This window comes from Elephas maximus, chromosome 19, assembly GCF_024166365.1.
Source record: "Elephas maximus indicus isolate mEleMax1 chromosome 19, mEleMax1 primary haplotype, whole genome shotgun sequence".
In the NCBI taxonomy this organism is placed as follows: domain Eukaryota; kingdom Metazoa; phylum Chordata; class Mammalia; order Proboscidea; family Elephantidae; genus Elephas; species Elephas maximus.
This window is the reverse complement of record NC_064837.1, coordinates 52,528,431-52,550,388: the sequence shown is the minus strand read 5'-3', so window position 1 is coordinate 52,550,388 and position 21,958 is coordinate 52,528,431. Positions and strand designations below refer to the sequence as shown.

The following is a 21,958-nucleotide window of genomic DNA, read 5'->3' as shown; positions in this document are numbered from 1 at the left end:
CCATTCATCCTCTCTGGTATTTTTCTTTCTACCTGTCTTGCCAGGTCTGGGTGATCACGCAGAAAATATTCCCTGGGTTCACCCCAGCCCTCAGCTAAAGGCGGGGGGGAGGGAAGGTATGGGTTCCATCTGACCAACCTTGTGTCATTTTTTTTAAACAACCACTGATAAAATATTTGGGCTGGGAAGAGGAAAGGAAAACCCTTAATAACTGGGAACGTCTCAGCTGCTGAGCCACAGCAATTTGTTTTAAAAGCTTGGTGGTTTAACTCAATGAAACCACTTTGTGAGCCGGTATACGCACAGTTGGTTTAATAACGGATGGAAAAATAAAATTCAATCAATCCGCACCCCTCCCCCAAATCCATTCCATTCTTTTGAATGAAATCGCTTTTAAATGCACCAAGCCTGGTTAACTGGTGTTGGCGGCTCAGAGGGTCCACACCGACCCTGCGGAGTCCCGAGATCCGCGGCAACGCGGTGAGCTGGCGAGCGCAGCGCTGGGCTCCCCGGCGATGGCCCGAGGCCCACCCATTCTCCAGCCCGCTGCTGCAGACGTGCCTGCACCCAGGGAGCCGAAACGCTTTGGGAAGCGCCCCGCGCGGGGAAGCGGCGGCTGTCACTAGTGGCGGGCCTGTCTGTCCCCCAGCCCATCGTCGGCTCCCACCGCCCGCGGGCAGGGCTCCGCCGCCCCGGAACTTCAGCCGGCAGACGCTAGGCGTGCGACCTGGCCACTTTCCTAAACTCCGGGGCCCGAAATCGCGTCGCCAGGCCCGGGGCAGGAACGAGCAGACGCGGCCGGCGGAGCAGCGCCGGGACCTGCCGGTGCAAAGGCTCGGAGAACAAGCGCTGCGCTCCCGGGTTGCCGCTCCCGGCCGGCCAGCAGCGGCGGAGGAGCTCGCCCCACCATTGGAGACACCGTCCCCTCCCCGGAGGCTGCGATATCCATCAAGGGCTCGGCGGAGGCGCGAGGGACATTAATCTCCTTGGGTTTGCCGCTTTCCGCAGAGCCGAAGGGGCAGGGAGGAGGTCCCAGGACTGGAGGCTGGGGCGTGCAGAGTAGGGGAGCCGATAAAAGGGTGCTAGGAACAGGGTGGGGACCCACCTCCAGAGCCTCCTATCCCATGGCCGCGCTCCGCATGGGCGGGATGGGACGTAGAAACGAGCTTCAGCCCCCACAGCTTGGAGCGAGTCTCCGCACCCAGCCATTCCCGCCGGTGGGCGGGCAACCTCCTCCGCCAGCATCCCGGCAGTGTCGCCACACGGTTTCTTTTTTCACCTGAGCTCCCCCACCCACCCAGCCCCGGCTCCGGTCCCGGGAGTTCGGTTGCTCCTCAGACCTCCGCTGCCCCGGACCCGGGCACCTCTCTGCCCCGCGCTCCCCGCATCCACCCCTGCCAGCCGCCCCGCGCCAGCCGGCGGCCGGGGGCGCCAGGCTCGAGGGCTGCCCTGCGCGCTCCTACCTTGACAAGCAGGAGCTGCGGGCGCCGTCCCATCCTCGGGCTCGCTCAGTCACGGTCCTGGATGCCTAGGTCCCTCGAACATCACAGAGGGGCCGGCGGGCGGTTGCTAGCTAGGGTGGCGCAGAGTGGGCGGCGGGGCTCCCAGGTCGCTGCCCCGCGCGGAGGTGCTTGTCGCCGCACTCCTCGGCCCCGCAGCTCGGCCCGGCCTGGCGGGCTCTGGCTGGGTCCTTCGCGGGGAAGTCCCGCGGCGGTTCCCCGACTCAGCCCCAGTCTGCAGCAGCTTATCGCCAGCTCCGAGCGCGCCTCGCCCCTGCCGCCTCCCCCTCGGTCCGCGCGGCTTCTCGCCTGGCTCCCCGCCCCCAGCCTCGCGCTTCCCCTCCCCTCTCTGTCCCCTCCCTTCCTCTTGGTCCCTCCTCCGCGCCTCGCCCCTCCGTTCCCGCCCCCTCCCTCCACCTCTGTCCACTGCCTTCCCTCGGCCTCCTCCTCGCGCCCTCCCTCGCTGACCCCTTTCCCTGGGCCCGGGTTTGCGGCAGTCCGCGGGACGCGCTGGCGGCGGTGGCGGCCACCGCAGCCCAGGGAGAAGCCGAGGATGGGGGGCGGGGGAAGTAGCAGCCTCCCGCCGCCCGTCTTATCTGAAATCGGGCCCGGGAAGTCCAACGGAATTTGGGAAGGGTTAGGGGGCTCCGAAGGGTCTATGAGAGTGAGGCTATTGGAAGCTGGAGAATCGGACGGCCCAGCAGAGTCGAGCCGCCGCGGAGATGGGGTGAAGCTGGGAACTGCGTTTGGGCAGTTCTCGCTTGCGCTGGCAAGGAGAGGGTCCCCGCCGCCCCCACTCCAGCCAGCGCCTGACGCCAGGGCCCGACCCCCAGAGCCTTTGATACTGACACGCCCGGTGCGCGCTGAGACGCGAAAGCTCGGCTAGAGAGCCCTTCCCATTCATTCATTCATCTATTTTCATTTATTCATTTTACAAGCTAGGTGCCTGCTCAGTTTTGCCTGGGAAAGGGCTGGGCCTGGGGACCCCAAAATGAAGGGGGAGACGTCAGTGCCCTTCAGGGCTAGCCTGCAGCTAAGAAAAGAAAAAAGAGGAAAAGCTGTGCGCGCATTGCGCTACAGCGCTGGGAACACAGCTGGAACCTCGCGCGCACGGCGTGGAGGAGGCCGCAGCGCCCCCTCTAGGCCGAGCTCGCAGGGTAGGGGTGAGCGGCTCCGCCAGACCTTGGAGTCTTCATTTGGGTTTACCCCGCAGCTCGCCATCCTATCGCCAGCTCTGGGATGCAGCTCTCTCTTTCTCCATTTCCTTAAGTTTTTCCCTACAGCCCTTCCAGATGGACAGCACTTTTGACTTCCTCCTCCCCCCTTCTCCTTCTGCCAGAACTGAGAAGGAGTCACCTGAGGGAGAGAAACCTTCACTCCACCCCGCAGAGCCTTCGCCCCAAATGCCGCGGATGGCAGCCCCTCTGTAGGTAGCAGAAACACTGTGGGCAGAGCATTGTCCCATAAAGGCCATGAGCTGGCTTTGAAATCAAACTCTGAACCTGGCTGCCCTGGGTTCTGTGCTCTGTTGCTCACCCCCTTCCATCCACTTCTCAGCACATTGGGCAAGAACCAGCACATTCACGGGTTCAATCGACTCTTCATTTGGAACTGGACTTACTGTAAGAGTCCATGTGATCCAACACATGGGAAACTGAGGCACACAAAGGGATGGGGACTTGTCTAAAGTACCATAGCTGGTGAGCCTAGGGCTCAGCCTCCTGATTCCCAGTTCACTGACTTTCCCAGCATGTTCTGCTGCCTTCTCCCATGTTGCTTACCACCCAGGAGCACCCAGATTCTAAGTGCCGGGAGGGTTGGCCTTTGACGTGGTTTAGGATACTGAAGTGGGGAGGGCCATTCATTGCCCAGGAAGCAAGCCGGTTATATTGGCTGAGCCACACAGGGTGGCACTTTCTAGGTGAAGCCACAGTCCAGAGCCTCACAAAATTCCCACTAATTAGTGCCCCAGAGCTGGTCATGCTGAGCCAGAAGCTGACTCACCCTGGCCATTCCCAGAAGACAGGGATGGATGTAACAACCAGATTGCCAATGTTGGTCTCAACAAAAAGTAACTTTAGAGGAGTCTAGTGTAGTGCTGATTCTGGAGTCAGACAGCCTGGGTTTGAGTCTTGATTCTTTGCTTTCAAGCTGTATAAAACTGGAAAATCATGTAACTGTCCCTCACTTTTCTTGTCTGTAAGATGGAGGAAAGGAATACCTACCTGGTAGAGTTGTTGATTGGATTAAATGAGTTAATATTTGCAAAGGGCTTGGAACATTACCTGGTACTTAATGAGGGTTAGCATCACCATCATCACTCGTCTGTCTTTTGTCATACTGTGGTGGTTTGTGTGTTGCTGTGATGCTGGAAGCTATGCCACCAGTATTTCAAATACCAGCAGGGTCACCTACGGTGGACAGGTTTCAGCAGAGCTTCCAGACTGACGGACTAGGAAGAAGGACCTGGCGTTCTACTTCTAAAAAAAATTAACCAGTGAAAACCTTACGAATAGCAGTGGAATATATCTGATATAGTGCCGGAAGATGAGCCCCTCAGGTTGGAAGGCACTCAAAAGACGACTGGGGAAGAGCTGCCTCTTCAAAGTGGAGTCGACCCTAATGATGTGGATGGAGTAAAGCTTTTGGAAACTTCATTTGCTGATGTGGCATGACTCAAAATGAGAAGAAACAGCTGCAAATATCCATTAATAATTGTGGAATGTCCAAAGTATGAATCTAGGAAATTGGAAGTCATCAAAAATGAAATGGAACACATAAGCATCAATATCCTAGACATTAGTGAGCTGAAATGGACAGGTATTGGTCATTTTGAATTGAAAAATCATATGATCTACTATGCTGGGAATGACAAATTGAAGGGGACTGGTGTCACATTCATAGTCAAAAAGAGTATTTCAAGATCTATCCTGAAGTACAACGCTGTCAGTGATAGGGTAATATCCATATGTCTACAAGCAAGACCAGTTAATCCAAATATTATTCAAATTTATACACCAACCACTAAAGCCAAAGATGAAGAAATTGAAGATTTTTACCAACTTCTGCAGTCTGAAATTGATCAAATATTCAGTCGAGACACATTGATAATTACTGGTGATTGGAATGCAAAAGTTGGAAGCAAAGAAGGATCAGTAGTTGGAAAATATGGTCTTGGTGATAAAAACAATGCTGGAAATTGCATGATAGAATTTGCAAGAGCAAAGACTTATTCATTGTAAATACCTTTTTTTGACAAGGTCAACAGTGCCTATGCACATGGACCTTGCTGGTTGGAATACACAGGAATCAAACTGATTTAAAAAAGATGATGGAGAAGCTCAATATCATCAGTCAGAACAAGACCAGGGGCCGACTCTGGAACAGACCATCAATTGTTCATATGCAAGTTCAAGTTGAAGCTAAAGAAAAAAAATTAAAACCAGTCTGCAAGAGCCAAAGTATGATTTTAAGTATATCCCACATGGATTTAGAAACATCTCAAGAATAGATTTGATGCTCTGAACACTAATGACCGAAGACCAGAGGAGTTGTAGAATGACATCAAGGACATCATACATAAAGAAAGCATAAGGTCATTAAAAAGACAGGAAAGAAAGAAAAGACCAAAATGGTTGCCAGAAGAGACTCTGAGATTTGCTCTTGAATGTAGAACGTGGAAGAAATGATGAAGTAAATGAGCTGAACAGAATGTTTTCTAAATGTGATTAGAGAAGACAAAGTATTATAATGAAATGTGCCAAGACCTAGTGATAGAAAACCAGAAGGGATGACTATGCTTGGCATTTATCAAGCTGAAAGAACTGAAGAAAAAATCCAAGACTTGAGTTGCAGTATTGAAGGATTCTATGGGGAAAATATTGAATGACAAAGGAAGCATAAAAAAAAGACAGAAGGAATACACAGAGTCACTGTACCAAAAAGAATTGGTCGATGTTCAACCATTTCAGGAGGTAGCATATATGATCAAGAGCCGATGGTATTGAAGGAAGAAGTCCAAGCTGCACTGAAGACATTGCCGAAAAACAAGGCTCCAGGAACTCATGGAATACCAATTGAGATATTTCAACAAATGGATGCAGCGCTGGATGTGCTCTTTCATTTGTGCCGAGAAATTTGGAAGATAGCTACTTTGTCAGCTGACTATAAAAGATATGTATCTGTACCCATTCCAAACAAAGGTGATCCAACAGAATGTGGAAATTATCGAACAATAACATTAATATCACATGCAAATAAAAGTTTGCTGAAGATAATTCAAAAACAGTTGCAAGGGCACATCAACAGAGAACTGCCAGAAATTCAAGCCAAATTGAGACAAGGACATGGAAAGAGGGATACCATTGCTGATGTCAGATGGATCTTGGCTGAAAGCAGAGAATACCAGAAAGATGTTTACCTGTGTTTTATTGACTATGCAAAGGTATGTATTTGACTGTGTGGATCATAATAAATTATGGATAACATTGTAAAGAATGGAAATTCTAGAACGCTCAATTGTGTTCTTGTGGAACATGTACATAGACCAAGAGACAGTCTTTTTTTTTTTTATTAACTTTTATTAAGCTTCAAGTGAACGTTTACAAATCCAATCAGTCTGTCACATATAAGTTTACATACATCTTACTCCCTACTCCCACTTGCTCTCCCCCTATTGAATCAGCCCTTCCAGTCTCTCCTTTCGTGACAATTTTGCCAGCTTCCCTCTCTCTCTATCCTCCCATCCCCCCTCCAGACAAGAGATGCCAACACAATCTCAAGTGTCCACCTGATATAATTAGCTCACTCTTCATCAGCATCTCTCTCCCACCCACTGACCAGTCCCTTTCATGTCTGATGAGTTGTCTTCGGGGATGGTTCCTGTCCTGTGCCAACAGAAGGTCCGGGGAGCATTGCCGCCGGGATTCCTCTAGTCTCAGTCAGACCATTAAGTATGGTCTTTTTATGAGAATTTGGGGTCTGCATCCCACTGATCCCCTGTTCCCTCAGGAGATCTCTGTTGTGCTCCCTGTCAGGGCAGTCATCGATTGTGGCCGGGCACCAACTAGTTCTTCTGGTCTCAGGATGATGTAGGTCTCTGGTTCATGTGGCCCTTTCTGTCTCTTGGGCTCTTAGTTGTCATGTGACCTTGGTGTTCTTCATTTTCCTTTGCTCCAGGTGGGTTGAGACCAATTGATGCATCTTAGATGGCCACTTGTTAGCATTTAAGACCCCAGACGCCACATTTCAAAGTGGGATGCAGAATGTTTTCATAATAGAATTATTTTGCCAATTGACTTAGAAGTCCCCTCAAACCATGGTCCCCAGACCCCCGCCCTTGCTCCACTGACCTTTGAAGCATTCATTTTATCCCAGAAACTCCTTTGCTTTTGGTCCAGTCCAATTGAGCTGACCTTCCATGTATTGAGTGTTGTCTTTCCCTTCACCTAAAGCAGTTCTTATCTACTGATTAATCAATAAAAAACCCTCTCCCTCCCTCCCCCCTTCGTAACCACAAAAGTATGTGTTCTTCTCAGTTTTTACTATTTCTCAAGATCTTATAATAGTGGTCTTATACAATATTTGTCCTTTTGCCTCTGACTAATTTCGCTCAGCATAATGCCTTCCAGGTTCCTCCATGTTATGAAATGTTTCAGAGATTCGTCACTGTTCTTTATCGATGCGTAGTATTCCATTGTGTGAATATACCACAATTTATTTACCCATTCATCCGTTGATGGACACCTTGGTTGCTTCCAGCCTTTTGCTATTGTAAACAGAGCTGCAATAAACATGGGTGTGCATATATCTGTTTGTGTGAAGGCTCTTGTATCTCTAGGGTATATTCCGAGGAGTGGGATTTCTGGGTTATATGGTAGTTCTGTTTCTAACTGTTTAAGATAACGCCAGATGGATTTCCAAAGTGGTTGTACCATTTTACATTCCCACCAGCAGTGTATAAGAGTTCCAATCTCTCCGCAGCCTCTCCAACATTTATTATTTTGTGTTTTTTGGAGTAATGCCAGCCTTGTTGGTGTGAGATGGAATCTCATGGTAGTTTTAATTTGCATTTCTCTAATGGCTAATGATCAAGAGCATTTTCTCATGTATCTGTTGGCTGCCTGAATATCTTCTTTAGTGAAATGTGTGTTCATATCCTTTGCCCACTTCTTGATTGGGTTGTTTGTCTTTTTGTGGTTGAGTTTTGACAGAATCATGTAGATTTTAGAGATCAGGCGCTGGTCAGAGATGTCATAGCTGAAAATTCTTTCCCAGTCTGTAGGTGATCTTTTTACTCTTTTGGTGAAGTCTTTAGATGAGCATAGGTGTTTGATTTTTAGGAGCTCCCAGTTATCTGGTTTCTCTTCATCATTTTTGGTAATGTTTTGTATTCTGTTTATGCCTTGTATTAGGGCTCCTAGGGTTGTCCCTATTTTTTCTTCCATGATCTTTATCGTTTTAGTCTTTATGTTTAGGTCTGTGATCCACTTGGAGTTAGTTTTTGTGCATGGTGTGAGGTATGGGTCCTGTTTCATTTTTTTGCAAATGGATATCCAGTTATGCCAGCACCATTTGTTAAAAAGACTATCTTTTCCCCAATTAACTGACACTGGTCCTCTGTCAAATATCAGCTGCTCATATGTGGATGGATTTATATCTGGGTTCTCAATTCTGTTCCATTGGTCTATGTGCCTGTTGTTGTTCCAGTACCAGGCTGTTTTGACTACTGTGGCTGTATAATAGCTTCTGAAATCAGGTAGAGTGAGGCCTCCCACTTTCTTCTTCTTTTTCAGTAATGCTTTGCTTATCCGGGGCTTCTTTCCCTTCCATATGAAATTGGTGATGAGACAGTTGTTTGAATAGAACAAGGGTACACTGAATAGTTTAAAATCAGGATAGGTATGCATCAAGGTTGTATCCTTTCACCATACTTATTTAGTCTGTATGCTGAGTAAATAATTCAAGAAGCTGGACTAGATAAAGAAGAACAAGGCATCAGGATTGGAGGAAGACTCATTAACAACCTGTGATACACAGATGACACAACTTTGCTTGATAAATGTGAAGAGGACTGGAAGCACATACTGATGAAGATCAAAGACCACAGCCTTCAGTATGGATTATACCTCAGCATAAAGAAAACAAAAATCCTCCCAACTGAGCCAATAAGCAAAAACATGGAGAAAATATTGAAATTGTCAAGGATTTCATTTTACTTGGATCCATAATCAATGCCCATGGAAGCAGCAGTCAAGAAATCAAAGGAAGTATTGCATTGGGCAAATCCACTGCACAAGACCACTTTGAAGTGTTGAAAAAGCAAAGATGTCATTTTGAGAACTAAGGTGCACCTGATCCAAGCTATGGTATTTTCAGTAGCCTCATATGCATGTAAAAGCTGGACACTGAATAAGGAAAATTGAAGAAGAATTGATGTCTTTGAATATGATGCTGGCAAAGAATATTGAATATACCATGGACTGCCAGAAGAACAAACAAGTTTATAGTGGAAGAAATACAAAACCGTAATCCTCCATAGAAGCGAGGATGGCAAGACTTCGTCTCATATATTTTGGACATGTTATCAGAAGGGACTAGTCCCTGGAAAGGGGCATCATGATTGGCAAATTATAGGGTCAGCAAGAAAGAGGAAGACCCTCAGTGAGATGGGTTGACACAGTGGCTGCAACAACAGGCTCAAATGTAGCAACCACAGTAAGGATGTCACAGGGCAGGGCAGTATTTCCTTCTGTTGTACATAACATAGGGTCACTATGAGTCAGACTCTACTCAAAGGCACCTGACAACCACCACCACCACCACCACCGTCATCATCATCGAGCAGACCAGGTGGTCAAATGCGTGGGCCAGCTCCGTTCCTTCCTCTAGGCAGTTCTTTGTTGGAAGCCAAATTCTTGATTACAAAGTCACTGGCATCGATCCTGGAATCAGAGGAGAGAAGCTGCCGGATCTTCAGGGAGGTTTGGCCAGGCTCCCCTGCCTGCTCCCCAGCCCTACCTCCCCCCCCGCCTTGGAGCACACTCTCCAGGGACTAGACAGCTCCAGGTTTCCAGATTCTGTGTTTCTCTCTGCTTAATAAACACCATCAAAATTTGCCTTCCTGAGCCCCACTGCCTTCCTCTTGACATGATCTTTAAATATGCTAATGATATCGATTGGCTATAACCAAGTCTTGCTCTTCCTGCCTTTCTGGCCTGGGAGTCGGATCTTCTCTCCATCTGAAAAGCATCTGTGTTGATTTCGCCAACTTAACCCTTGGAGGTGGGGACGGAGACCTTCTCCATAATTCCATGGCCTCCCTATGTGTAGTGTTGACCTACACAGCCTCAGGGGGTTATGAAAGCCTCATATTAACACCCCCTCTGTAAAAGGTTGAGAATCTCTTTTCATTTGTCCCCAAATTGCTTCCTTCTACCTCCAAGGGTCCAGCCCTCATCTGCCCAGCTCAATGAAGACTCCTGTGTCTACTCTGTGTTCTTCCAGAATTCTCTGTCCTTCCTCTCCTCTCAGCCCCAGGTCTTCCAGCCAGAGCAGCCTGATTCCACCCCAGATGCTCTCCATGCCTTGGTAGTTTGAGCCGCCCTCCTCAGGACAGGGGAGGTTTTGGTGCCCTCTACCAGGCCATTTTCCAGAACTCCTACTTTAGAAGTGTTGTAGACCAGTGCTACCCCAACCATGATCTATGGACTGGCACCCATCCAAAAATTTTTGCTACTAGCCTGTGATAAGTGCAGAAATTGAAAGTAAGAGTTTAGAACTTTTAAGCAAGTTGACAGTGTAACTTTACGTCCATTGAATCTAATAGTTTTTAAAATTGGGCTTTTATTTTGTATTATCCATTGGAGCATTCTGTTCCCAGCCTGACCCTTCTCAAAGTCTCTTCTGATTCTTCCTCTGCCCTCTCCTCTTCTAGTTCATGCCCAGACCAGAGTCAACTTTCATTCATGAAACCAGCCAGATTTGGAACAAAGAAGAAATATAAGGGGCCAAAATAGGGTCCCTGCTATTTGCCCTTCCAAATAGTAAGAGAGACAGATATAAGAACAAGTATTGCCGGGGTGGGACCCAGGCACCTTTTGCCCGTGGGGTTCATATAGGCCACCATGTTTGGCTTTAACCAGTGTATCCTAATAAGGATTGATAGTCTGGGACCATAACTCTCAGACTATCTGTGGTGAAGAGCCGGGGGTTCTTGTTGGTTTGTGACTTTGGAGAGACCGCCTCTGTTACAGGGTAGAACTGCTTCCTCGGGTTTTCTGGGCTGTGATCTTTATGGAAGCAGATCACCAGGGCTGTTTCTTCTGAGGTGCTGCTGGTTGGGTTTGAATCACCAACCTTTTGGTTAGCACCAGCTGAGTGCAAATCATTTGTACTACCCATGGACCTTAAGAACCAGAGTTTCTTTGTTTTTATTTTTAACTTCTGATACTCTTGTGAAATACAGTGAAAATAAAATATTAGAAAAATGAAATAAAAATAAAGACATACAAAATAAAAGCCCAATTTAAAAAACTATTAGATTCAATGGATGTAAAGTTACACTGTCAACTTGCTTAAAAGTTCTAAACTCTTACTTTCAATTTCTGCACTTATCTCATCACAGGCTAGTAGCAAAAATTTTTGGATGGATGCCAGTCCATAGATCACGGTTGGGGTAGCACTGGTCTACAACACTTCTAAAGCAGGAGTTCTGGAAAATGGCCTGGGTAGAGGGCACCAAAACCAAAAACCAAACCCATTGTCGTTGAGTTGATAGCGACCCCATCGGACAGGGTAGAACTGCCCCACAGAGTTTCGAAGGAGCACCTGGTGGATTTGAACTGCCAACCTTTTGGTTAGCAGCCATAGCACTTAACCACCAGGGTTTCCAGTAGAGGCACAGCTCTTAAAATTCCATGAAATTGGAGGGAAAAAAAAACCCAAACCCATCGCCATTGAGTCGATTCTGACTCATAGCGACCCCATAGGACAGAGTAGAACTGCCCCACAGAGTTTCCAAGGAGTGCCGGTAGATTTGACTGTTGACCTTGTGGTTAGCAGCCATAGCACATAACCATTATGCCAGAAATTGGAGGTAAAAATTGGAGGAGATTGTGTTAAATACTCCATTCATCTGTGCATTCATTGAACAAACATTTAATGACCAACATCTATGTGCCAGTCACTGTTGGATGCAGAGGCTAATAAAGATTAATGTAACAGGACCTTAGCCCTCAAGACATTCACAGGCTGGGAGGGGAGACAGCCACTTTGATAAATAATTAAAAGCTGGTGAAATTAGGTCAACAACAGACCAGGCACAGTAGGCACAGAGGCAGGAATATTAATTCTGCTTGGGGCCAACAGGGAAGGTGTTACCAAGAAGGAGATGCTTGCGCTGGGGTCTAAAAGCAGAAAGGCAGGTATTCGATTCAATTCAGCCAGCGCTCAATGCTGTTGTTGTTAGGTGCCATCGAGTCAGTTCCGACTCATAGCAACCCTATGTACCACAGAACGAAACACTGCCTGGCCCTGCGTCATCCTTACAATCTTTGTTATGCTTGAGCCCATTGATACAGTCCATTTCATTGAGGGTCTTCCTCGTTTTTGCTGACCCTCTACTTTACAAAGCATGATGTTCTCCTCCAGGGCCTGATCCCTCCTGACAACACGTCCAAAGTATGTGAGACGAAGTTACGCCATCCTTGCTTCTAAGGAGCATTCTGGTTGTACTTCTTCCAAGACAGATTTGTTTTTTCTTTTGGCAGTCCATGGTATATTCAATATGCTTCACCAACACCACAATTCAAAGGCATCAATTCTTTCTCGGTCTTCCTTATTCATTGTCTAGCTTTCACATGCATAGGAGGCAATTGAAAATACCATGGCTTGGGTCAAGCACACCATAGTTTTCAAGGTGACATCTTTGCTTTCCAACACTTTAAAGAGGTCCTTTGCAGCAGATTCCCCCCCGCCCCCAAAAATATATTATTATTATTTTTAGTCTTAGTCTGGAAGCTCAGCTGAAACCTGTCCTCCACGGGTGACCCATGGCATAGCTTCCAGCATCACAGCAACATGCAAGCCCCCACAGTAAGACAAACTGACAGACACGTGGGGGTATTGTAGTCCTCAATAAATGAGTTAATATGTGTAAAACCCTTAGTGAAATGCCTGACACATAGTGTTTTGAAGCTGTTAGTGATTTTAATTGCTAAACCTTATAATTATCATCAGTATCATATTTATCCACCTAGACCTACCCACCACTGTGCTTGACTTTGGCTTGGGGCCATGGGTGTCACAATTTGTTGGGGAAAGGGAGCAAATTGGCCTTGACCCACCCCCTTTGTCAGATGAAAGATTTAGAGAAGGTGGGTTGGGAGTTGGGTCTCGAAGGAAGTGGTTGTAGACAGATGGAAATGAAAGGAGAAAGGCCTTCAAGGCAGGAGGGTCCCTTAGATACATACATAGCCTGAGAAGCAAGTACAAGGTCAAGGGAGGAGACTAGTCTGATGGGGAACAGATGAGGATGGAGGGACTGGGTGAGGCTTGGTAGAGTTGGGGGCGGGGGTCGGGCTGAGGATTTTCTGGTCCATTGCACTAAGAAGCTTGATATTATTCATTCTCATTCTGAACAACGGATTATAGTAATTGGGATTTGTGCGCAGTCGGCACTCCATAAAGCTCTTTCATAAACATTTTCTCTTTTAATCCTTGTAACAACCCTATGTAGAAGGTATTAGCTAAGCCTCACTTTGCAGATGACGAGGCTGAGCTTAGAGGTTGATACCTTGCCCAAGGTCACTCAGCTGGCCTTGGCACAGGCCGGATTTGAGCCCTAGGTCCCTGACTCCTGCTCTAGATTTTTTTTTCCAGTGTGCCGTGGAGGGGTGACCTGAGCCAAGACCCTCAGGGAGCTGTGATAGCACCTTTAGGAGGCCTTAGCTCTGGGAAAATGATGCCCTAGAAGCAGCTGTTCCTTTTTTCTTCTCCTTTGTTTATTCCCAGGGGATGAGCAAAAGGGGCGAGCAAAGGCAAGTCATAGGACAGAGCCTCGTAGTGGCAGCACGACAAGGGCAGGCCACTGCGTCACAGAGGACGTCTTAAGGCGACCTACCCGTACCTCCTCTACCCACCCCCCCCCCCGAGTCTGTGTTGTATCAATCAAGGGCAAATGCACTTAGCCTGGGCACAATTACCATAACTTTGCATTTATTAACTGCAGCAAAGATGGCCATTTAAATTTTTTGTTTTTTTGAAAAAAAGTAACTCTTAAAAGGAGCACTGAAGTAAAAAGGTGGAGTGAATGGAAAGGTACCTTGGGAACATTCTGGAAATGAAAACAGGCCAGAGGTGCCAGCCGGAAGTACAGAGTTGAAAGGAAGGGCACACATACACACACATCTTTACAAAATCAACAGCCTCTAGCCTAGGCTAGGGGTTCTCCACCATGGGCAATTTTGCCTCTGAGGTGCATTTAGCAATATCTAGAGACGATGTTTTTGGTTACCACAGCTGGGCGAGGGTGCCACTGGGCTCTAGGGCATAGAGGGCAGGGATGCTGCTCAACATCCCACGATGCACGGGACAGCGACCACATCCAAAACGTACCATATCTGTCTCAAAATATCCATAGCACTGAGGCCGAGAACCACTAGCCTAAACGATAGTTTGGTGCCACAGGCAGCAGAAACCTGGGCTTTCTGTGGGCTGTGATTCAAACCTAGACATTCAGTTCTGGAAAATTCAATCACAGAAAGGCAAGTGTTCCCTGCTCTACATTTCCTGAGCTCCATCATTTCCCAAACACTGGCGCTCCGGGGACAGGCACTTGGGCGACAGCAACGGCAGGTCGTCCTGCTCAAGGCCACATGGTTGTTAGTTGGTAGAGCCAGGACTTGGGAACTCTCTGCCTTCTGTGAACGTCCTTAGCCCTCCTCCAAGTCAGCACTCAGCCTCCCCTTCCACTTCTTTCACAGGTATAGTTTGCCCCTTTTTTTTCTAGTCAGAAAATCCCATGTTAGAGCTATAAGGGCTCTCATTCCTGGGTGCCGTGCTCAGATTTTTTGGTTTAATAGGTTAACCAGCTGCCGCTGAGTTGACTCTGATTCATGGTGACCCACATGTGGCAGAGTAGAACTGTGCTCCATAGGGTTTTCAGCAGCTAATTTTTTGGAAGTAGATCATCAGGCCTTTCTTCCAAGAAATCTCTGGGTGAACTTGAACCTCCAACCTTTCAGTTAGCACCTGAGCATGTTAACCATTTTCACCACCCAGGGGCTCCAGGTCTAATAAGTAAGGTGCTATTATTTCCATTTTAAAGATTGGCACATTGAAATCTAGAGGTTAAAGATGCAACATGCCCATCTGTTTCCCTGAAGAGCTGTGAGCTCCTGGAGGGCAGAGGCTGCCTCCCACTCACCCTGGGAGTCCGAGCCTCAGGCAAAGTCCAGTGCGTCAGCGGATGCCTGATGAAATGTCTTCTAGTTAATGGCTAGTCTTACCAGCAGATTAGACCCCAGGCTCCTGCCTTCAGTGTGAAGTACTCTCCAGGCACCCCGTTCCTTCTCACCACTGCTGAAGCACCATCTCTTCTACAGTTTGACCCCACCCCAGCCCTGGGTGTAACTCCCCAAGGCAGGCAGTTAAGGCTTCTTGCTGAAAGTCACAGCACCAAGCCTCAGCCCAGCCCAGCCTTTTCCCTCCTTTCCTCCCCTTCCCTCAAGCCTTAAAATGGGCTCAGAGATGACAGGCTTCTTCTCCAGACCCTCGTGAGTGTCTTCCCTGCCCCCAGAGAAGCCCATGCAAACTGGCCACCCTGACCTTCACTGGTCACTGATGGTTCACCAGACAAGAGAAAGAGAGACCGAAGGGACATGTCAAGCACTGCATGGACCTCGTTTAGAGACTGATTCCAACAAACAAGTTTAAAAAAAAAAAAATGACCTATATATGGGCAATCAGAAATATGAACACTGATTAGACAGTCGGTGATTTAAGGAATGGCTGTTAATTATTAAAAGTATGGTAATGGCATTGTGGTTATGTTTTTAAAAATGAGTCCTTATCTTTTAGAGATACAAACTGAAATATTTACAGATGAAATGACATGTCTGGGTTTTACTTTGGAATAACCGTGATGGGAGGAAGTGGCGGGAGTACTGATGAAACAAGGTTGGCCATGAGTTGTTAATTGTTGTACCTGACTGGTGGGTACGTGTGAGTTTATAATGACATTTCATCTATTTTTGTAATTAAAAAAAAAAAAAAAACCAAATCTGTTGCCATTGAGTCGATTCCAGCTCCTAGCGACCCTACAGGACAGGGTAGAACGGCTGCAATAGGATTTCCAAGGAGTGGCTGGTGGATTCGAACTGCCAACCTTTTGGTTAGCATCCGTAGCTCTTAACCACTGCCTGGGACCGTTCAGGGAACATATAGACCAGGGTTTCCAAACTCTTTTTGGTAGAACCCCAGGATTCCAAAGAGATGCTTCAGAGACTGATGTTGGAGGTAGAGTGGGGGGAGAAAGAGGTGAGGGTGAGGCCGAGAAGGGGCTCTGAGGCCCCACTTTTGTTTCACCAGTTTTATACATTGAAGTTCTCTCTGGAAGGTCTCATTTTGGGAAAAGGGTTCTGCCCAGAAGATGAAGGAATTTTCCCAAGACCAGGCATGTTGGGGGCAGAGCTGTGCAGAGTGCAGTTTGCTGACTCTCAGCCCCATCCTCCCACTGCCTTCCTCAAACATAGCTGCCGCCCCACAGACCCTACAAGACTCAGTGGGCCTGAGGCCTAAGTCCAGAAAGACATAGCCAGGATGGGGGCTGTGCAGTCCACCATGTCATGAGGTAGCTGTAGGTGTGGTGCCTCCCTTGGGTCATCTATTCTCTATTTCTAAAGCAAGTCCTGTGGTGCAAAACCAGCCTTGGCTTTGCTGGCTGGCCACCATCTGGCCAGTCACCAGTGGCTCAGCTGGATGGGGGCCAGCCCCTCTTAGGCACGCCTGCTGACCAAGGCTCAGCCACTGGCCACACAGCAGAGCTCATTCCAAGAGGAAGGCCTCATTCTTACCTATTCCTAAGACCAGGGCTGGTCAAATGTTCCCATGCCCAAGTGGTCAGGGCAAAGGGCAGTAAAGGCTGAAGTTATTGGGTCCCACCTACAAGCCAGGTGGAAAGGACCACAGAGGGCTACCGAGTCATGGGGCAGAGCAAGGAGGGAAGAAGGGATATTCCCTGTGAGACTGAGGTGGGAAGTCCATTAGCTGGAAATAGAGCCTGGTAGGACTCTGTGAGGGCACAAGGGAGAATGGTCAGCAGTCAGTGACAAAGGTCAAGGTGGCTGAGGGCTTCTTCCATTTGTCCCTCCAAATCCACCCTCTACCCTTCCCCACCTGCTGTGTGCTCCAGAGCCAACCTGTATGAGCTACATCAATGGGCTTCCTCACCTTCCGACTTCCAGTTAGGTTCAGCCAGTAGGAAGCCCCAGCAGTAGATCATGGGGAGGGAGGAGAGAGAGGTCGGGTATTTATTTCACAAGCTTTCTCCCTGTGGGGTGGTCATGGACTGGCTGTGTCCTTTGACTGAAGGCCCCCGCTGCTCTTGTGGCAGTGTCTCTCCACAACTGTCTCCTCCAGGGTGCTAATAACCTCTTCCTCCCTTTGGACCGAAGGATGGTAACAGCTGGTTCCGCACAAGCCTCAGGATGCAGCAAGGTCCCTGTGGTTTTCCCACCCAGTGCATGTCATTATAAACAGTCCCTTTAATAAACCCTCCTTAATTATACAGATTCAAGTGGCCATCCATCTCCTGCAAAGACCAGGCTGCTTGGGAGCATAGTTTGCAAACATGAGTGCACAGTGAGGCTTTCTTGAACATGACTCCGGTGAGCTGGAGGACTGGGGAGGCCTCTCCATGGGGCCTGACCAGACTGAAAGGGCAAGAGGTGAAGGCAGGAAGTGAGTCAACCCCAAAAAAGTGGACACAATCCCCTGTGGAGGGAATCCAGCTAGAGGTGTGGCTGGTGGGTATCACGGAGGAGACCTGAGGGTCTCCCCAAACCTCACTGGAAGGATGTTGTTAGGGGGCAAAGGTAGGCAGGAGGTGGAAGAGTCCAGAAAGAAAAGCAGCCAAGGCAAGGCTCTGCTGTGTCTGTATAGCTGTGTCTGCACAGCTCCAGGAGGTACGTCAACACAGGCTCCATGGGGAAGGGGCTCTCTGAAGTTAGGTGTCACTGGTGCCCTGGGCCTCTGGCTGCTGAACTCCCTAGGGGGAACCCCACTGGCTGGTCACAAATATCCTCCCCAACCTACCTTCCCAGTCTGGCTTCTGGGCCCTCTCCTGCAAACACTCCGGCCTGAGCCAGAAGAAATCCTGGACAACCCCCATCTCCCTGCCTTGGTGCTTTTCCTCCAGTTCCGCTGTTTGTTCACTGTTTGTTCAGAGTGTTTGTCCCTGTCTCTAGGACAGGCAGACTCTCTCTCCTGGACCACCTTGGCACTCCAGGTCACCCTCTCTTGAGCATCAGTTCCCACCTTTAGATTAGAATTGTGCCCTGAAACCTATCTTCTAGCATGCCCCAGCCATTCCCTTGCTGTGTGACCTTGGCCAAGTCACGTCTTCTCTATGGATCTCAGCTTCCTGTTCTGCAAAATGGTAGTAGTTGTGAATGGTAAGTTAGGGGATCTCTCATGTCCCTTCCAGAGTTAAACTTGGCTAATCCATGGATCTGAGTCCTTGTCTCACATGCACATGATGCAAGAGAAGAGAGTGTGCCTCGCTTGTTCATCTTTGTATTCCCAGCAGCACCTAGCAGAGGGCCTGGTCAGTAAGGCCTGGCTGGATGGGTGGGTGGATGATAAACTTCCCTGGAGTGAAGAAAGGCAATTCATTCCATGGCTCCACCTTGATAGAAATGTCTCCTGAGAACTTCTCACTGCCTCTGCCCACTTCCTGACAGATTCTACATGTTCTCATTTGTAACCTGGCCTCCTGAGCAGACCCTCCCCTGAAAGGTGCCTCTGGAATCAGCAAGAACAATTATTCTTTAAAGGAACAGGGGAGACTATTGACCACAGTTACCTCGGGGGCATGGATTTGGGAGACTAAGGAGGAAGAAATACAGAGTGTCCATTGTATTCTTTTTAGCTCTCTTTTGAGTTTTAAAAACAGCAATTACTGCTCATCCAAAGACTTCACCAAAAGAGTAAAAAGATTACCTACGGACTGAGAAAAAGTTTTTAGCTATGACATTTCCGATCAGCACCTGATCTCTAAAATCTATATGAAACTGCAAAAAGACAAATAATCTAATTAAAAAATGGGCAAAAGACATGAACAGACACTTCACTAAAGAAGACATTCAGGTAGCTAAGAGGAAGTGCTCACGATCAATAGGCATTAGGGAAATGCAAATCAAAACTAAAAAGATTCCATCTCACTCCAACAAGGCTGGCGTTAATCCAAAAAACACAAAACAATAAATGTTGGAGAGGCTGTGGAGAGATTGGAACACTTATACACTGCTGGTGGGAATGTAAAATGGTACAACCACTTTGGAAATCGATTTGGCACTTCCTTAAAAAGCTAGAAATAGAACTACCATACGATCCAGTAATCCCACTCCTTGGAATATATCCTAGAAAAATAAGAGCCTTTACACGAACAGATATATGACACCCATGTTCATTGTGGCACTGTTTACAATAGCAAAAAGATGGAAGCAACCAAGGTGTCCATCAACGGATGAATGGATAAATAAATTATGGTATATTCACACAATGGAATACTACTCATCTATAAAGAACAGTGAGGAATCTGTGGAACATTTCACAACATGGAGGAATCTGGAAGGCATTATGCTGAGTGAAATTAGTCAGATGCAAAAGGACAACTATTGTATAAGACAACTATTATAAGAACTCAACAAACAGTTTAAACAGAGAAGAAAATACTCTTTGATGGTTACAAGAGGGGGGAGGGAGGAAGGGTGGGAGACGGATATTCACTAAAAAAAAAAAATAGTAGATAAGAACTACTTTAGGTGATGGGAAAGACAACACACAAGACAGGCGAGGTCAGCACAATTGGACTAAACCAAAAGCCAAGAAGTTTCCTGAATAAACTGAATGTTTTGAAGGCCAACGTAGCAGGGGCAGGAGTTTGGGGACCACGGTTTCAGGGTACATCTTAGTCAATTGGCATAATAAAATCTATTAAGAAAACATTCTGCATCCCACCTTGGAGAGGGGCGCTTGGGGTCTTAAACGTTAGCAAGCGGCCATCTAAGATGCATTAATTGGTCTCAACCCACCTGGATCAAAGGAGAATGAAGGACACCAAGGACACAAGGTAATTATGAGCCCAAGAGACAGAAAGGGCCACATAAACCAGAGACTACATCAGCCTGAGACCAGAAGAGCTAGATGGTGCCCGGCTACAACAGATGACTGCCCTGACAGGGAACACAAAACAGAGAACCCCTGAGGGAGCAGGAGAGCAGTAGGATGCAGACCCTGAATTCTTGTAAAAAGACCAGACTTAATGGTCTGACTGAGACTAGCAGGACCTGGGTGGTCACGGCCCCCAGACTTTCGGTTGGCCCAGGACAGGAACCATTCCCAAAGCCAACTCTTCAGACAGGGATTGGACTGGACAATGGGTTGGAGAGGGATACTGCTGAGGAGTGAGCTTTTTGGATCAGGTGGACACTAGAGACTATGTTGGTATCTCCTCCCTGGAGGGGAAATGAGAGGGTAGAGGAGCTTAGAAGCTGGGGAAATGGACATGAAAAGAGAGAGTGGAGGGAGGGAGCAGACTGTCTCATTAAGGGGAGAGTAATTGGGAGTAAGTAGCAAGGTGTATATAAGTTTTTGTGTGAGAGACTGACTTGATTTGTAATCTTTCACTTAAAGCACAATAAAAATTAAAACAATGTATATGCAAGCTCAAGAAGACAAAGTATTATACTGAAATGTGCAAAGACCTGGAGTTAGAAAACCAAAAAAAAAAAAACCACCAATTACTTTTTATAATATAAAATAACCCTTTTTTGGGGAGAGGGGGGAGTCCTACACAAGAATTTGAAAATGGTGAGTGCCTCCAAGGAGAGGAATTGGGAAGCCAGTGCACGGGGTGGGGAGTGGAAAGAAGGCTCACTTGTCATCTTAGATCCATTCGTACCTTGGGAATTTTATACCATGTACATTTATTGCCTATTAAAAAAATAAATACAAATTTAAGAAACGACTTACTTGCGTAGTTCTGATAGAAAAACAAAGCACTTTCACAAGCAACAGCTCATTTAATCCTTCGCACAACCCTGTGAAGTAGCCATATTATCCCTGTTTTTAGATGTGGAAACCGAAACTCACGGGGGATTAAAGATTTGCTCAGAGTTTCTTAACTAGTGTAATGTGGCATTGAGACTCACACCCTGGTTTTTCAGTCCTAAATCAAACTGCCTAGGAGGCTTAGCTTGCCAAATATACTCCTATTACAGAAAAGCAAATTGGCATTTTGATGTATGACTCAGTCTCTGGGAGGTTTGTTTATTATGAGTCAGCCCCACTGAGCTAGAGCCCATTGGAGGCAGCTGAAACAACAGAGCTCCCAATGATGCAAAGCCGAGACCCACACACAAGGCAGAGGAGACCCCACCAAACCTTAGACACGAGGGGCTCACCAGGATATCCATCATATCCCAACTCCTTACCTGGATTCTAGACCCCTCCACTTAATCTTTGGAAATCTCACCTTAACCAGGCTAGGTTAGCTCTGTGGACTTCTTTACCACTCAAAATACCCTTGTCCAAAGTCTGCTGTCTCTGCTGCATATTATACCCCGTGTCTTGTTCATAGCAACACTCCGGCACCCAGCCCTGGACCCATCACATGGTGGGACCTCAGTAGATACCGTATTTTTGCGAACGTGCCCACGTAAATAATGCGCCCATGTATATAACGTGCATAGGGAGCCTAGGAAAACAGTGCACAAAGGGGTTGCACAGTTGGCAAAAAATGTATAACGTTCGCATTATTTGCGTAAAAACACGGTACTTGTGGAATGAATGATTAACTTAACCAGCGGTCAGCCCTCTGCCCCCACCAGGCCACCTTGTCCTCTTTTGTACACACTGCATATGTGCCAACCCCCAGGCCCCCCAACACACGGGGTGCAGAGGAGACAGTAGTAGCTGCTTGTCTTACCTTGTTAATTAATGAGCACTTGTCCATTGCAGGCTGTCCAGCCCTGTAGGTCTAATTTCCCACAAACCCAGGAACTTAGGATGGGGGGTCCCCCCGTGGGTAGACAAGCCATTGGCCCCCTCCCTGAGATATGGCTTAGCCAGGCCAGGTTCCCTGAGCTCTAGGGGGTGGAGTGGGAGTGGGAGTGGCAGTGGTGGGGAGGGGTCTGCCAGAGGCCTCAAGTGGCTCCATGGTGGCCCCTAAGCAGTGC

The 21,958-nt window shown here is 47.7% G+C and overlaps 1 protein-coding gene across 1 annotated transcript in view; it reads right to left on the bottom strand.

Moving 5' to 3' along the window:
• Positions 1-1,536, bottom strand: part of CRHR1 (corticotropin releasing hormone receptor 1) — a 46,280-nt gene extending 44,744 nt beyond the window's left edge. The window contains exon 1 of the mRNA XM_049859869.1: positions 1,464-1,536. Coding sequence (XP_049715826.1) covers positions 1,464-1,496 — 33 coding nt within the window. The 5' untranslated portion in view covers positions 1,497-1,536. The remainder of the gene's footprint in view (positions 1-1,463) is intronic.
• Positions 1,537-21,958: the final 20,422 nt, after the last annotated feature.